The sequence below is a fragment of the Gadus morhua genome, chromosome 20 (assembly GCF_902167405.1).
Source record: "Gadus morhua chromosome 20, gadMor3.0, whole genome shotgun sequence".
In the NCBI taxonomy this organism is placed as follows: Eukaryota; Metazoa; Chordata; class Actinopteri; order Gadiformes; family Gadidae; genus Gadus; species Gadus morhua.
In genome coordinates this window covers 24,523,843-24,541,394 of record NC_044067.1, presented here as the reverse complement: position 1 = coordinate 24,541,394, position 17,552 = coordinate 24,523,843, and the positions used below count along the sequence as shown (strand labels likewise).

At 45.9% G+C, this 17,552-nt stretch overlaps 2 protein-coding genes across 2 annotated transcripts in view; both read right to left on the bottom strand.

Annotated features, from left to right (window-relative positions):
* Window positions 1-750: 750 nt before the first annotated feature.
* marchf4b (membrane associated ring-CH-type finger 4b) overlaps window positions 751-17,552 on the bottom strand; it is a 42,547-nt gene continuing 25,745 nt past the window's right edge. Inside the window, exons 2-4 of the mRNA XM_030342910.1 lie at window positions 4,395-4,550; window positions 3,365-3,557; window positions 751-1,327 (exon numbers count right to left, since the gene is read on the bottom strand). Of these exons, the coding sequence (XP_030198770.1) occupies window positions 894-1,327; window positions 3,365-3,557; window positions 4,395-4,550 (783 nt within the window). The 3' untranslated portion in view covers window positions 751-893. The remainder of the gene's footprint in view (window positions 1,328-3,364; window positions 3,558-4,394; window positions 4,551-17,552) is intronic.
* LOC115532891 (uncharacterized) lies at window positions 9,686-14,689 on the bottom strand. The gene is made up of 6 exons (XM_030342911.1): window positions 14,202-14,689; window positions 13,293-13,421; window positions 12,995-13,176; window positions 12,549-12,696; window positions 12,242-12,446; window positions 9,686-10,991 (listed from the first exon to the last, which is right to left on the bottom strand). Exons 1-6 carry the CDS (start codon window positions 14,412-14,414, stop codon window positions 10,675-10,677), a joined length of 1,194 nt encoding a protein of 397 aa, XP_030198771.1. The 5' UTR covers window positions 14,415-14,689; the 3' UTR covers window positions 9,686-10,674.

Genomic DNA, 17,552 nt, shown 5'->3' with positions numbered 1-17,552 from the left:
AGACGACAGAGAGACCCCATCTAAACACTCTGCACCCTGCCGGACATTATTCCTGTCACTTCAATGCCATGAGAAAGGATGTAAATGTAAAACGGTGACAAGGAACAACAACAGCAGTTTGCAGGGAATAGATTTTTCTCTGCATTCTACTCAAATATGGATTCCAAGAATGTACATTATGATTATGTATTTTCAAAAGATCTGCCATTCTATGATTCAGTCTTTTTGTTATGGCGAGTCTGATTATTCAGACGGAACACGCCACCCCAGAAGCAGTCAGGACGGGCTGCAGCCTCTCATTGTTCCCCGCTCCCTGCAGAAAGTAAGCACTTAAGTGACCTCCTGCTGGGAGCACGTTTTTAAGTGGCTCCGTCTGCAAACCTGATAAGAAAAAAGGCATCTTTCATGGGCATGAAAAAAAGATTTATCAAAGAGCATATCTGATTTTGCTACTCAGGAAGAGAAAGATGCAGCCTCTGCAAGCTGCTTCAGGGGGTGAGGCCATAAGATGGAGACAAAGGAACCCAAGAAAGAAGGAATGTAGCCCGAACGGCCATCAGGTAGCAGCCAGACCATCACTACAGAACGGAGTCCAGGGGTACCGCCTCGTATCATAGAGTGATCTTCATAAACCATACCATCATGACGGACCAATCCTTCAGACCCAGTGTATATCAAACAACACAAGATCTAATCTAATTGGGGGTTCACCACCAAATATAAACCCAAATAATGACAACTGCAAAACAATTCCTACAAATAAAACAACAAGATTTTTATTCAATCCCGCACTTCACAGACGACATCGCGGTCGGGTCCTCCCGCGCAGTCGGGTCCGGGCCGCCCCTCCTCTTCCCCCTCAGTCAGCGTCCTCCGGGACGGGGCCACGTCCCTCAGACCGTGGTGACCCTCATGACCAGCTCCCGCGGGGCGTCGCCGGGGGGGGCGCTTGGTGGGCCGCGGGGCTCCGGCACCCTCAGGTGGCTGAGCAGGTTGAGGATGTTGTAGGGGCCATGTTGGTCCGGGGGTCCGGCCGCCTCGCCGGGGTCGCCCTGGGGCCCCGCCCCCCCACCGGACGTCACGGTGGAGCCCGGGGATGAGGAGACCCCAACCATCAGGGAGACGGTGGAGGAGGACGCCCCCACCCCGGGGGGCTGGGAGTCTGCCCCCGGACCCGGCGGAGAGAGAGTCCTGTCGCCGGAGGCCGGGTCCTTCAGGTCCTCGCGGTCCTGAGATTTGTCATAGTTCAGGACCTTCCACTGCTGGTTGACTGCCTGCCAGCGGTGGAAGATACGGAACACCGACGGGCCCTCGTGGATGATGAGCGCTGGGGAGGAGAGAGACCAGTAAGACCATCACACATCACACTGTTGAACCAAGAGTCAGACCATCACACTGACCCTAGAGAACCAGGAGTCAGACCATCACACATCACACTGGTGAACCAGGAATCAGACCATCACACATCACACTGGTGAACCAGGAGTCAGACCATCACACTGGCCCTGGTGAACCAGGAGTCAGACCATCACACTGACCCTAGAGAACCAGGAGTCAGACCATCACACTGACCCTGGTGAACCAGGAGTCAGACCATCACTTTGTCCCAGGTGAACCTCTAGGACTGTGGAGAAATCTGAACAGGGGTTAGATGATGACCCGGCTGGTGAACCACTAGGTTGAGAATATCATTGAGACAAAGAGTCTGCAGTGTTGAGGACTCTTAGAGCCGTCGTTGTCTGTCTTATCGCCTGTATCTCTACTATCTGACTGCGACTGGCCCTCTATGGAGGCAGACCCCCTAGATGCGAGCTATAGTTCTTCTAATCCTTTAGGAGTTCTATAGAAACGCACCTTGTGAGAATTTTGTTAGGTGAGTGGTTTAGATGTTGGCTAAGCCCTGGACAGAAGAAAACGGAACTGTTTCCAGGTACAGTCCCTTGGTGAATGTCTTACCACTGCAGTTGTGGGGCGTAAAAGAGGTTTGAGGTTTGGGAAGAAAAGTGAGTATTCATTCTGTGGGTTTGCTCAATAAAGTCTTATAACAGTTGGGGATTGCTTATTGATTCGTCCTCATTGCACCCGGAATGCAAGAACATGGAAATCAATCTGTTACAAGCAATGCTGGGATTTCTCTCTTTATATTTGACAGGCCTTTTATTTTCACTTAGGAATCACAAAAATCTCACTATTACTAAAATATGTACTAAACTAACTGCGACTGTGCCGCAAACCCAACTGCCCCACGCGGACAATCAAGTTGTCTACTATAACTATTTAAGTGCACAATTCGACTTATTTGCTCCTAATGCATGATTATATAAAAACTGCAGTCACTGCCCCCCCCTCTCTCTCTCTCGCTCGCTCTCTTCCTCCCTGGTTGTATGCCTCTATCTCTCTCTGTCTTCCTTTCTGGTTATTCTCTCTCTCTCTTCCTCCCTGGTCGTCTGTCTCTCTATGTCTCTGTCAGTGTTTAGACAGGGGGGCATGGAGTCCTCCCTGCCCAGTCTGCTGGGTGTGAAGCTAACCCCTGGAGGAGGTGCGTTAATGATTGCACACGCTTCCAGCTCTTCAACCAGACAATTAATCTGCTGCGCCTGCAGTGGCAGGAGTTTTTAGCATTATTTGATTCCAAAAAGTGAGATGTAGAAGTGAGATGCCATCATCACATCCATCCCATTGGGTGCAGAGCCATCACAGAGGCAGCTGGAGACAGGCCTACATGCCGTCAGTTGGGGGGAAAGGGTAAGGTAAGGGTACTGGATGCCGAGTGGTGAAATGTGGACCTCGGTGTGACAGATTCTAGGCACATTTGTGGTCTGGGTGTGTTGGCAGGGAAAAGGAATTTGATGTTTAGTCCTGTGCTGCAAACATCGGTATGCCTTCTACTTGCATATAAACAACTCAGTCCTTAAATTTGACATTTGTATTCCTTAAAGAATTGAGCCAATTCCATCATCCTGTCCATCTCTCCACACATATTTTAAATAACTGCCTGGGGAGCCTGACACCGCCTGAGATTGAATTGATTGCTGAGCTGGAAACACCAATATTATAAACACAAATACTACACAACTTGAGCAGGAAGAATGTAGGAATCTCCAACACGAGTCGACCACTTGAACTTGGGCCTTCGCCCCACAGACGGTGGGGTGAAGGCGTTGGGTCACCTTCTTATTGACTTTGAACTGTCAATGAGACTTATCTCCAGCTCTCCTTCCTTTGAGGCGACCCCTGGGGACAGGATTAACGTGCACCTTGAACTGATCTCATCAAATCTCCTATTGGGCTAGGCGACCAGCATTCGCCTGGGCACACGACACCATCTCTGGGACTGAATGACCCCGGGGCCACGCCGCCTCACCGATGCACACGATGTCCATGAAGCCGTACATCCCGTAGCAGATCTGGAAGAGCAGGTCCTGCCGCTGCCAGCGCGCCGAGGGGCTGAAGGACGACCATACCAGCCAGGAGATGCTGGCCATGAGGAACAGAGAGCCCAGGACGGCCGCCGCGATCTGCACCTTCTCGATCATCGTCAGGGAGATGGCCTGCCACTGGGGGGGGGGGGGGGGGGGGACAGGGTAAGGGTGGGGGCCTGCCGGTGTGTGTGTACATGTGTGTGTGTCTGCGTACTGTGTGAATGTGTGGGTACATGTGTGTGTGTCTGTGTGAATTTGTGTGTACGTGTGTGTGTGTCTACTGGGTGTGTTTCTGAGAGAGAAATGCAAGACCCCATGGGAGTGCCTGGGAACATTTTCAGTTAGCAAAGACTAGGTTCTTAAAGGTCCCATGGCATGCCACCAGGTGTGGTGTGATTAGCCGTTACAAGCCGTTTTGGAAATCTGCCCCTTATGACATCACAGGTGGGCGTGTCCACCTAGATGTGTGACGGCTAGATGAGCAACGTTTGCTACAGTCCACTGGGTAGGCTGGTAGACTGATCTATCCAGCACACATTTAGGTGGACACGCCCACCTGTGATGTCATAAGGGGCAGATTTCCAAACAGGCTTGTACCGGCTAATCACACCATACCTGGTGTGGCATGCCATGGGACCTTTAAAAAGAGTCTTTGGGGCAAATGATATGGATGATCCCACCAGCCAAATGCTGTCTTATTATATTCAGTAGGTGCTACACGTGAACCTCCTAAGATGGCGCAATTTGATTGGTTCACTGTCTCGGAATATTGGGCAATATCCCACGATTGAGATCGCAATCTCGGGATATTGTTTTCAGCGTATTCTCATTCATTCAATATGATTCCCAGTTAACAGAAGATTTGTTTTGATGTAAAGATCAATTAAAGATCAGATTGTTTCTCTTTATTATTAGATCTTCCCATGCGTACACAGCCTCCTCCCAGACGTCCCTCTCGTGCTCAGGACTCACCTGCAGGGGGTTCTTGGTGCTGATGGCGATCACCTGGTACTTATAGTAACAGAGCTCGCAGGCCCAGGACCCTCGCTCGCTGATCCACTTGATGAGACAGGGGTGGTGGGTGCAGCGCACCGAGCCGCAGCACCGACACGGGCTCAGCAGCTCCCCCTGCAGGCAGCGGGCGGGAGTCAGTGTCAGGACCAACACCATAACACTAACACTGTCACCATCCCCACCAACACCTTCACCAACCCCACCAACACTGTCAGATCAACACGACATCAACCCCACCAACACTGTCATCAACCCCACCCACACCATCACCAACCCCACCAACACCATCATCCACAGACCAACACCACTGGCTCACAGACTGCTAGTGATCGTCCACCTTTGTAGGTTTGATTTGAGAGTCAGCACCAACACCAACATTAACACCCAAACTATTGATACCAAGAAAGCTGAGTCTCTCGGCTACAAAGCCTTTGGTTTAACGGAGCGCATTTAGGACATGGGATATCAGAGCCAAAGTCATGCAATAAGATGTATGATAAAGCATATTGTGTGGTGTCAGGCAAGCCACCCCAGTGAGGCCCCTGCAGCTCCTCAGCGACTTGTAGCAGCTCCACAGTTGCTCACCGGCCAGCTCTACAACACTTTAAAGATGAACTGAACTGAAATTTGAAGTTTAATTGATATAACAGATGTATTGTCTGCCTTCTCATTGGTACAATACCTAAAAATGGCTGAACATGCTAAAAGGGATTCAATTGTACAGTGAAATTGTTACAGGGTGCTGCCATGTTGGATTTCAACAATCAGCTACGTCACTGGCAAGCAGTGTAGCCACAGTTACCTTGAAAAAGTAATCTGATTACTGATAACTAGTTACTCCTTAAAATAGTAACTTAGTTACTTTACTGATTACTTGATTTTAAAAGTAACTAAGTTAGATTACAAGTTACTTTATCAGTTACATTTAGCTGCGAAAACACCCCCTGCCGCCTCAAAATAAAAAATTACAACCGGTTTTTTAAAGTCGTTTATTTAACCCGGAGCTTGGGGTAATCAATTAAACACTAACAGAGGAGGCAAAAATACAAAAGGAAAAGGACCATTGGGTGCTGTCCAAATCAAAGAAATGAATATAACCAAAGAAGCTCCCAAAATACACGTGCGCCTAGTGTTTCTTAACAAAGGTGTAACTGCGTGTCGGTTTTTGATAACCTTCAACAACCTTACCCTGGCCCAGTTCCCTGGTAGCTTACAAGAGCCTCAATCCAGTAACAAGGTACGGCCACACCAACCGCGTTACTTGCGTCAGGGGCATTTTTGCATAGGGAACCATTGGTATAGGCGCGAAGACGCGTTAAACACGTTGAAGCGTCGCGTTAGGGGCGTTAGACGCGGTAGACGCACGTAATTACGCACGTAAACGCAGCAACGCGCCCAACGCACCAACGCCCGGAGTTCAAAAAATGTAACTTTCAACGCTCCAACGCGTGACGCTTAGCCGCGATAGCCAATCAGCGTAGAGCTTGACCCAACGTCACTGGCAGAGAGTAGTGACGCTTGCACAGAAGCATACCGCCGACATCTTTCTTTATTCTGGGTGGAAATAGTAACATAGTTACGCCATTAAATGCGTTTATGGAAACATTTTTAGCGAGAAATGTGCATTTTACTTTCATAATGTTCGCTCGGTGAATGTGAAGGATGTTTGGTTTGATAGTTATGACGAAGAGGGAACGCTCCGTTCACTTGCATGAACATGGACTCATCTAGCTGCGTTGGCGCGTTGACGCGTTGGAAGCGTTGAACCATCACACAATGATCAAGCATCAGGTTAGGCGCGTTACTCGCGTTATCTTAATACCGCCCGTATTTTGTCTTCCTGGATCCTCGGCTTTCCGATGCAGCAACCAATCACGTCCGGGGAAATGCACATCAAAACTAACATAATTTTAAACAAATCCCATGCATTGAAAAACACATTGTCATTTGCATGGCCATCGACAAACGGAGGGTTTTACCCATGAGGGCGGGGCGTCGGTCCGCAACCGTAACAGAGACGCTTCACACGCACACGCACTCTCACACAAACAGGCAGACAGACAGACAGACGGACAGACACACACACCACACCATCGCTCCCAATCCAATCGGCGATCGGTAAAAAAATTGTAACGCACAGTGTCTTTGATGACTAACTTTAATCTGATTACTGGTTTGGAAATAGTAACGCGTTAGATTACTCGTTACTGAAAAAAGTGGTCCGAGGCCAGTAACGCGTTACTAATTAACGCGTTACTGGCATCACGGTCCGTGTACTTTGCGGCCAACGGATTTTCGTTTTGAAATGAGAAAACCAAAATCGGGAAACGAGCTGTTTCCCGATTACCATATAGAGATAGGAAAACAAAAATCCGAAAATGACCCATTTTCCGAATTTTGTTTTGATAATAGAAAACGGTAAAACGACCAGTTATCTGATTTTCTTTGATGTGCTTAAACATGGACATCGGGAATTAAAATACTGCGTGGAAATCTTCTTTCTCAATTTTGCGAAGATTTTGTGTTGTGACCCGGAAGTTGCTCTCACAAGCTTAACCGTTACATGCATGGAATGGAAATGGAGGGCTTCATATTGTTTCGCGGACCCAAACGGCTGACTATGAAGCAAGAGGACATGTGTGCAGACAAAATTTGCAGGATTTTTCAGGTGAAGTTACTTTTCAACTTATAATTGACACTTTTATCCATTGCAAAAAAAATGCTCACACAGTTCAAAGCGCCTTAGCTTGGTGGCATGTCATTCTACGACAGGTAGAATGAGTTAATGTTAGCATAGCCGCGGCTATTTTTTGAGCGCAAAATAGTTTTTTGATTTCCCACATGCAATTTTACAAACGGTAACATTAACATTTTGATTTTAACATTAAGTCATTTGTTGGAGAGACTAGTGATGTACTAGTAGTGGTAATAATACTGTTTAGGGATGTTCTCTCAACTAGATTGATTAGTTAGCATAGTTCGCTAAATATCTAACTGCCAGGGCTCGCAAATATCTAGCCACTCCTTCATCCACGATGCCGTGTGAAAGACGTTGTTGTCACTTGTCAGTCACAGGACACATGGTGCTAAAGAAGCCGTCAGCTTTACTGTCATGGAATGTGAACAAGGTAGTTTGCCACACCAGCTGGCGAAAGGAAGACTAGATTGTGTCATGGTGTGGTCAATGGTTGTTTGACAATAAAGAGACATTTTCAACCATCCACTAAAACAATGGCTAAGAAGCCCAAATCATTTCTGTTTGATTTGAAAAGATAAGAAACATTTGTATTCAACCAAACAATAGCTAAAAAGCCCGAATTCTTTTTGGGATGATGATATATTAATGTTCCATATGGAAAAGCAAAGAGAACTGCTAAAGACTTGGCGCTCTGAGATTCTTCTGAACAAACTTCTGAAGAGTGCGTTACAAATAAAATTAATTATTGTTATAATTATTATTAAAGAACTGCTGAGTTGCAGCACCATTGTTTTAGTTTTTCATCAATGAAAAAAGAAAACATTTTAAATGTATGTATCCGTCTTTTGTCATGATTAATATACAGAGAAAATCGTTAATATGTGATAAATCATGATTAATCCACAGATTAATCCACACTTTTTTTTTTAATCATTTCACAGCCCTAATATATATATGAATTGTTTTAAGTATGTTGACCTGTGATGTATATTTGTTATGGAAACACGGGATTAGCATTAGTATTTGTACTATTGAATTACAATGTTTTTTAATCCTTTATGGTATTTTTCATTTAATTCTATTAAACAGGTCAGTTGCAGCAGTCTTTATATCACGGACGACTCCAACACGGCAATATTTCCAGAGCCAGCAGGCCATTTTTCAATAATTAATCTAACTAATCGCAGTCATTATGAGGTCCATGGCGATGCAGAGCACCTTCCACCCGCTGCTGGTGCTCCTGCTTTTGGGTTCATGCGCCGACCCTCACCGGCTTCTGCTTCTGCCACATCTTTTTCTGCGTCTGGTTTTTCCACTGAAACACCACCACCACCACCACGAGCTGGAACTCCACGAGCTAGTAGAGCTAGCTTGTTCCAGGGAAGATCATTCCAAAGGTTACTTGTTAAATATGTAACTGATCTCTGCTGCTAAAATCTCGTCCTATAATATATAAATATCATTTTAGGCCCATAGGTGTGATTTTAAGACGGTCTGATTTATCCCCAGGTCAATCCATCTGGCAGAAATTGTTAATGAGAAACTCAGTCCTTGCAGGACAGTAGTTGTGCGCTTTTTGGAAGCTGAGGCCTGCGTTGAACGAATTTCGGCCAAAGTTCAAGATGCCGTGGGCTCTGATGAGCCTATTACCTTGACGGACACCCAAGGAAACGAAATAATGGACTCTGAGGGCACAAGAAGTAAGTTGTATGATCAGAAACTTGCTTCTAATTTGTGGTTTCTAATAAACCTTAATGTTGATTTTAAAGGAGTCATTGATTGCAAAAAACAAATTTACCTTGTCACAGTTGATTAACGACAGTTCAGTGGGTAAAATGTACATACAATGAACCCTTAAAGTCCATTGACACTTCTTTCATATGCAAATCTCACAATTAAAAACCGGTAGGTATGTAAAGCAGGATTTGCTAAGAAGATGTAGCTGAAAAGGTGCTGTTCTGACCCTTTGTTCATTACAACCGCAAGCTGTAGTATTATGTTGTTGCTAACGTATCCTCCCTGTTTCTATTATCGGTAGATGTGATGGTTTAGTTTATTGGCAATGTGGCTAACGTTATTTCATGTCCCTGACTGTGTTTCATTCAAATAAATAACACGTGTTTGTTTACAGCCCAACCAATGTTACATACCCTATTCGGAGACCGTAAGGAACCGTGTGAAATACCCCCAAAAAGTCAATGACCCCATTTAAAAACAGAAGTGAAGTTAATGTTTTCTGACTTCTTAGGTTCCCAGTTCTGGAAACAGAACTCAAGAAAAATATATGCTGTGCCTGAAAGTGACTTTGTGGAGTTTCAGAATGGGAGAAGAGCTAAAACAAGGTAATACAACATTTGATCTGTAGGCAAATTCATATATGAACTAAAACTTCCTGAAGGAAATACCAGTGTAATGCAAAAGTTAAGAAAGGAAAAAGAAAAGAAAGTAGAGTGGAAGAATAATTATTATTTGAACTTAATTTGGTCTGCTTTTTTGAGTGATGATCATGAATGAAGTCATTATGATTCAATTATATGACAACAATGTCTCATAGGTTGACGCTTTTACAGAGTAAAATAAAGATTCATAAAATATTCAGAAAGATATTCAAACATTTGTTCATATGCACCATTTGAAAAAAATCTTTAATCCTTTCTTTTCTGTTCATACATTTAAGTCGAAGGGATGGAGATTCAAGCCTGCAGGAGGTCCTTGGACGTGTTGACCAGCAGAAGCAAGCCGCCGGGAGTCTCCAAGAGGTCACTAATTCAATCAACCAGCTGTCTCAGCTGGCCAAGTCTCAAAAGGAGTAGATCATGGCAAATGTCGGTTTGCAGCCCTTAAAGGAAGCCTTTGCATGTCTTGTGTGTAAAGGTACGTGTAAGATATGTAACAGTAGGTCATTCTACAGTACAAAACATAGCCGCCTGCCACCCTCAAGCACTGCGCTGACCAGCTGTCACGGGTGTTCATCGCCATCTTCAACATTCACTCGGCGATAAAACACACTTCTGATTGCTTACAGTTAATTTCCTTCTATATTGCAACTAACAATTAAATGTTATTTTCTGCATCAATTTATAATCTATATTTTTTTAACCTTGCAGCTGTAATGGCAGATCCCATGTTCGCCACATGCTGTGAATCGATAATTGGATGTCGTACCTGTGTGGAGCTGTGGTTAGTCACATCAGACCACTGCTTGAAATGCAGGGCAGGAGACTTTGAAAATAAAATACATGAAGTGAAGGGTCTCTCTGCTGCCTTGTCACTTTTCAAGGAGAGAATAATTGAATAGATTTGATTTGACAGATAATTGTTTGTTATTGTTTGTTATGTTTACATTACTGGAACTACCTCAGTTTGTTTGTTGGATGTTATTATGGGTACATGACCAGAAAGATGTTGTTTGTTGTAATGTTTATATTGTGTGGCCGTTTAAAAAAAAAAAAAAAGAAGAAAAAAAAGACAACTTCCACTTTATCATTGTTGTAATAAAATGTTATTTTGGTATACTGCTTCTTCATTGACCATTGCAGGTCACTGTGTAACAGGTCGCACATGTCTTGAGGTGATATCAATCAGAGACCTCACTGCATTTTTAAAAGGGCCATAGTTATGGTTAACCACATTTTGGTAGAGGGATAGCAAATCAAAGAGAGAACCAAACTCAGTTTCAGTCCATTGTTGGGCTTCTTCAGAGGGGAAAGGATCACTTCCAAAAATGGATTCTCTTTTCAAGGCTGATCCCATTTCCTGCTGATACAGGTCAGCTGCAACTGCACCGACTGGCAGAAGGTCCTCAGAAAGTTTTGCAGGACACCCTTCTTTAGCCAGTTCGTTTGGTATTCCCCTTCCTGCAAGACAGTAAAGTGAGTAGTGAGATTAAAGGGGTTACACTTGTGGGGAGGTAATCATTTTGCCAATGATGTTTTGACTTGTTATTTTAGTTGTCTTTCACAGCATATTGGAGTTGACAATAATGACTAAGCTTCATTCAGATGGGGGTCATTCCTACAAAATTCACCCAATGTAAATGCCCTCAAATTAAAGATGAATGTCTGTGCTTTGAGCATGTATTCATTTACATTCAACTCCAAACCTGTAGAAGTCATCTAAAATAGCAAGAACATGGTCAACGTCCAAAAAACTTGATTCTAACTAATAACATGTTTTACTAATTGAATCTGCCCCTCTACAGTAAGTACTGGATTTGCAGTGTTGCAATTTGAGCTACACATTTGTGAATCCATTTCAGATTGAACTCTACAATAGAACATCAAAATTAATTTACACTGCTTTATTAGCAAGTTATGCCTGTAATCAGTGCTCAATTTGTCAAGTGGGAGCTCCCGGAGCGCTGAGGACGAGTAGAAAAAAAGCGGCGGGGGGGGGGGGTGTTTCAACATCGCAAGAAATTAGCCTACTAAAGCCTCGTGAATGGGGATGTACGCAGAAAAAATAGTAAACATATGTTAGGTTGGAGAGACACACAGCCACACGTTATAAAGTTTACCGTTGTTTACTAACAGTTGAGGAATATGTCATGCACTCGCAGGTGCGTCATTGAGTCATTGTATTCTCAACACAACAAAATACACCAAGTCCTTGAAAATGGATCTCCGTCGCATCAAAAGATGAAAACAAATAGATAGGCTACCTCATAGATTATAGTAGGCCTAGTTAGAACAACAATCTGGCATGACAACTTGGCCACGTTAACAAATAGATACATATTATTAACCAGAACAATACCAGAATACCACAAAAACCATAATAATAATAAAGTTCACTACTTTCGCTAACTCCTCGCAGATTTATCACACATCACTCAACCGACTCGCGTCACTCCAAGTCCAACCTCTCTTGCTGCACATCTGAACAAAACACACACATGCACACAGTATTAGCCCCTCACACACACACACACACACACACACACACACACACACACACACACACACACACACACACACACACACACACACACACACTCAAGATCCAGCTTGCGGAGCGCACGTCAGAGCTTCCGGAGCGCGCTCGCCCTTGCTCCCCCTCAAATTAAGCACTGCCTGTAATACAGCCAGTAAAATGAAATTAATCATACCTGGGATCCTGTGTGCATTCCATGCCTGTACGACATTTGTGATGCCAATCCTAGCCAGCTGGCATGTCAGGTTTGACACACAATACCTGGATGTGTTGTCCTCCATGTCCAGTTCCTCCTGGTCCACCAGCTGTACCAGAGCTGTCTTCAAAGGGTAGTTGACTCGAGCATTCACCTCCGACCACATTCTCTCTATCACATGGTTCTGTGCAGGTTATAAGGATAGTGTCAGTCTGCCTGCCCTCATTAGAAATACGCCTCAATGGCAAGAAACCAGGATTCATTTTTAACAACACATTTATTTTACCCTTGTAGAAGGTGTCTGAAGGTAGGGCTGCCTTTGAGTATTGTGTCGATGTTCTGCCAGTTTTTCCTGGATGAATAAAGCCAGGTAGAATTCTTTCCCACAGTCAACTCTGACCTGGTCCCATAGTCCATAGGAAAGAACAGCAGGCCTGAAGATAAATCACCGACAAACATAAATATACATAAACAGCATCAGTCTCTTAGCCATGGCCAGCTAAAGTGACAATTACATTTTTTTGTCAAAATTGGAATGATATCAATAATAGTAAAACTGGAAAATGAACTAAGAAACTGGAAGAGGGAAAAAGTTTTTTGTTTTTTCCAAATTAATTATTTCCATATTACAAATCTAGGTTTTAACCTTTTTTAATGTACTTGTTCAAGTCTGGGTCCTCCTAAGGAGACAACTTTGGGTTCCACCTTACAAAGTCTGTGAAGTTAATTTACCGGTACACTTCCTCATAAATCACGATGTTGTTCTTTATTGGCATGGTGGAGTGACCGACCACCTTCTTGCTGAAACCATCGATAGCCATAACATGAGTCACTCCAAACTCATTCTGATCTACATGCAGCTTGTGACCCATGTATTCTGCATTGTAGGGTATGGGGTTCAGATTCCGGGCACCCTAAAATATAAGAATTACATTATAATAAAAACTCAATAATCTTTCATTCGTATGATTAGAATATCAACTCGTATGTTCTATTGAAATGTAGAAAACACAATGCTATTTGACCTTACCTGCTGTCTTGCAATGTGGTAGGGTTGATGAATACTTCTCAACACATTGCCCACTCTGCCTTCAGAAGCTTTAACCCCTTTTGCGGATAGATATCCAGTCATCATTTTTCGACCAAAAGACGATCCAGTCTGGGGGGGGGGGGGGGGGGGGAGTTAGGTATGATGTTTAGCATACATAATATATATACAGATTATAAAACAATTGGGTTCTATCGAGTTATTAAGCTGTTTCTGATTGGACGAGAGACGTTCCATGAGTTGGAATATCCCAGGACAACCCAACTCAGACTTTCACAGCTAATAATAAATCACTCTGCGATGAAACATTCTAAAGCGCGTTGATGATAACTGTTAGTTCTTGTAATTCCAAACCAAGACGTTGACTGGAACTTTTTTTTGTTGCGGAGAAACAATGGTGAAATTAACATTTTTTAAATCAATAACTTCGTGTTGAAATGTTAATTGGTTGAATATAAAATTGTTTTATAAAAGCAATATAGTACTCGTGCGAGTGGGGTAGGTAAGGGATATTGTTACCTGCTGTTACCTACGGCCGAACACCACCCGTGGGAATATCCCTTACCTACCCCACTCGCAGCCTACTATATTGCTTAAATATATATATTTAATTATAAATAATAAATCATCTTAGTTTAAATGTAAATTTTATACTAAATGTTACATTTGATAATAATGTGATTAAGACGTGCATTTTTTAAAAATACAGAAATATTTTCTGTTGATTAATAACCAACGTGTTTATGAATTAAATCCAAAAATTGCATTAGCACCAGTCAGATGCCCGACTTTGCATATAACTGTGGTCAGCTTTTTATGTAAGAGTAGCATTCCTTTGTATGTTTAACAAAAGCGGCAATCGTGAAAGGTGGATGATAAAAAAAAACCTACCTCGAGAATACCTTCAGCGACTTCAACTTCAAGTTGACTATCAGGGCAGAAGTTCCTGACAAGCCCCTGCTCTGCACACCACCTCCGCACATTCCTCTCGGAAAACCCCCGTGTAGTTCCAAACTGGGTGCATAACGCAGTGGTGATATCCCCACAGGACATTCCATTATTTCGGTGTTCTGAAATAAAACCTGCATATTCGTGCAATGCCATTTTGAGGTGCGTCTCAAGGATGTCTGGCTCCAAATTAAATACACCGCCAACTACTGATAGCTTGGCTCCAAATTAAATACACCGCCAACTACTGATAGCTTCCGGGTCACAACACAAAAATCTTCGCAAAATTGAGAAAGAAGATTTCCACGCAGTATTTTAATTCCCGATGTCCATGTTTAAGCACATCAAAGAAAATCAGATAACTGGTCGTTTTACCGTTTTCCGTTTTCTATTATCAAAACAAAATTCGGAAAATGGGTCATTTTCGGAATAACGGAAAAAGAGGAGATGTGACCCGGCCCGGAGGAAGCCCGGGGCCCCCGTCTGGAGCCAGGCCCAGACGGAGGGCTCGATGGCGAGCGCCTGGTGGCCGGGTTTGCCACGGAGCCCGGTCGGGCACAGCCCGAACAAACTACGTGGCACCCCCCCTCTCTTCATCCCATGGGCCCACCACCTGTGGGAAGACCCGTTGGGGTCGGGTGCGCAGCCACATGGGTGGCAGCGAAGGTCAGGGGTCTCGACGGACCAGACCCGGGCGGCAGAAGCTGGCTCTGGGGACTTTGAACGTCACCTCGCTGTGGGGAAAGGAACCGGAGCTTGTGAGGGAGGTGGAGCGCTATCAGTTAGATCTGGTGGGGCTTACCTCCACGCACAGTCTCAGCTCTGGTACCGTACTCCTGGATAAGGGTTGGACTCTATTCTTCTCCGGAGTTGCCGAGGGCGTGAGGCGCCGGGCGGGTGTGGGGATACTCATAAATCCCCGGCTGAGCGCCGCGGTGTTGGAGTTTACCCCGGTAGACGAGAGGGTCGCCTCCCTGCGCCTAAGGGTTGTAGGGGGGAAAACTCTGACTGTTGTTTGTGCGTATGCACCAAACAGCAGCTCAGAGTACTCGGCCTTCTTGGAGACCCTGAATGGAGTCCTGTATGGGGCTCCAGTAGGGGACTCCGTAGTTCTGCTGGGAGACTTCAACGCCCACGTGGGCAACGATGGAGACACCTGGAGAGGCGTGGTGGGGAGGAACGGCCTCCCTGATCTAAACCCGAGCGATTGCTTGTTATTGGACTTCTGTGCTAGTCATGGATTATCCATAACAAACACCATGTTCGAACATAAGGGTGCTCATAAGTGTACCTGGTACCAGAGTACCCTAGGCCGAAGATCGATGATCGATTTCGTGATCGTGTCATCTGATCTGAGGCCGCATGTTTTGGACACTCGGGTAAAGAGAGGGGCGGAACTGTCAACCGACCACCATCTGGTTGTGAGTTGGATCAGGGAATGGGGGAAATTTCCGGATAGACCTGGTAAGCCCAAACGAGTAGTGCGGGTGAACTGGGAACGTCTGGAGGAGGCCCCCGTCCTAGGTATCTTCAACTCACACCTCCGGCGGAGCTTTTCTGGCATTCCTGTGGAGGTTGGGGGCATTGAGCCGGAGTGGGCGGTGTTCAAAGCCTCCATTGCTGAAGCTATGGTGGCTAGCTGTGGCCTCAGGGTCTTAGGCTCCTCAAGGGGCGGTAACCCTCGGACACCGTGGTGGACACCGGTGGTCAGGGAAGCCGTCCGACTGAAGAAGGAGGCCTTCCGGGATATGATATCCTGGAGGACTCCTGACTCGGTTGCAGGGTACCGACAGGCTCGAAGGGCTGCAGCGGCTGCCGTGTCGGAGGCTTAGCAGCGGGTGTGGGAGAAGTTCGGAGAGGCCATGGAGAGTGTTTCTGGAAGACTATCCGGCACCTCAGGAGGGGGAAACGGGGAACCATCCAAGCTGTGTACAGTAAGGATGGGACTCTGTTGACCTCAACTGAGGAGGTCGTCGGACGTTGGAAGGAACACTTTGAGGAACTCCTGAATCCGAATAACACGCCCTCTATGTTGGAGGCAGAGCTCGAGGTTGATGGTGTTTCGTCGTCAATTTCCCTGGTGGAGGTCACTGAGGTAGTCAAACATCTCCGCAGTGGCAAAGCCCCAGGGATTGATGAGATCCAGCCAGAAATGCTAAAGGCTCTGGGTGTTGAGGGGCTGTCATGGTTGACACGCCTATTCAACATCACGTGGGAGTCGGGTACAGTGCCAAAGGAGTGGCAAACCGGGGTGGTGGTTCCCCTGTTCAAAAAGGGGGACCAGAGAGTGTGTGCCAATTACCGGGGTATCACACTTCTCAGCCTCCCTGGTAAAGTCTACTCCAAGGTGCTGGAAAGGAGGGTTCGGCCGATCGTCGAACCTCAGATTGAAGAGGAACAATGCGGTTTTCGCCCCGGACGTGGAACTACTACCAGCTCTTCACTCCCCCAAGGAGCCTGGAGGGGGCCTGGGAGTATGCCCATCCGGTCTACATGTGTTTTGTGGATCTGGAGAAGGCATATGACCGGGTCCCCCGGGAGAAACTGTGGGAGGTGCTGCGGGAGTATGGGGTAAGGGGGTCTATCCTCAGGACCATCCAATCTTTGTACTCCCAAAGCGAGAGCTGTGTTCGTGTTCTCGGCAGCCAGTCAGTTTCGTTCTCAGTGGGTGCTGGTCTCCGCCAGGGCTGCGCCTTGTCACCAATCCTGTTTGTGATATACATGGACAGGATATCGAGGCGTAGTCGTGGTGGGGAGGGGTTGCAGTTCGGTGGTCTGAGGATCTCGTCACTGCTTTTTGCAGATGATGTGGTCCTCATTGGATCATCGGCCTGTGACCTTCAGCACTCACTGGATCGGCTGGCGGCCGAGTGTGAAGCGGCTGGGATGAGGATCAGCACCGCTAAATCTGAGGCCATGACTCTTAGCAGGAAACCGGTGGATTGCTTACTCCGGGTAGAAAATGAGTCCTTAGCCCAAGTGAAGGAGTTCAAGTACCTCGGGGTCTTGTTCGCGAGTGAGGGTACTATGGAGCGTGGGATTGGCCGGAGAATCGGAGCAGCGGGGGCGGTATTGCGTTCGCTTTACCGCACCGTAAAGAAAAGAAAAGAGAGCTGAGCCGCAAGGCAAAGCTCTCGATCTACCGGTCGATCTTCGTTCCTATCCTCACCTATGGTCATGAGGGCTGGGTGATGACCGAAAGGACGAGATTGCGGGTACAAGCGGCCGAGATGAGTTTTCTCAGAAGGGTGGCTGGCGTCTCCCTTAGGGATAGGGTGAGAAGCTCAGCCATCC

Coding starts and splice junctions, on each gene's coding strand:
- LOC115532891 (XM_030342911.1), bottom strand. CDS start 14,414: ATGGCATTGCACGAATATGCAGGTTTTATTTCAGAACACCGAAATAAT. Junction 13,422..14,201: donor TCGCTGAAGGTATTCTCGAG/GTAGGTTTTTTT, acceptor CCCCCCCCCCAG/ACTGGATCGTCTTTTGGTCG. Junction 12,447..12,548: donor TTCAGACACCTTCTACAAGG/GTAAAATAAATG, acceptor TAACCTGCACAG/AACCATGTGATAGAGAGAAT.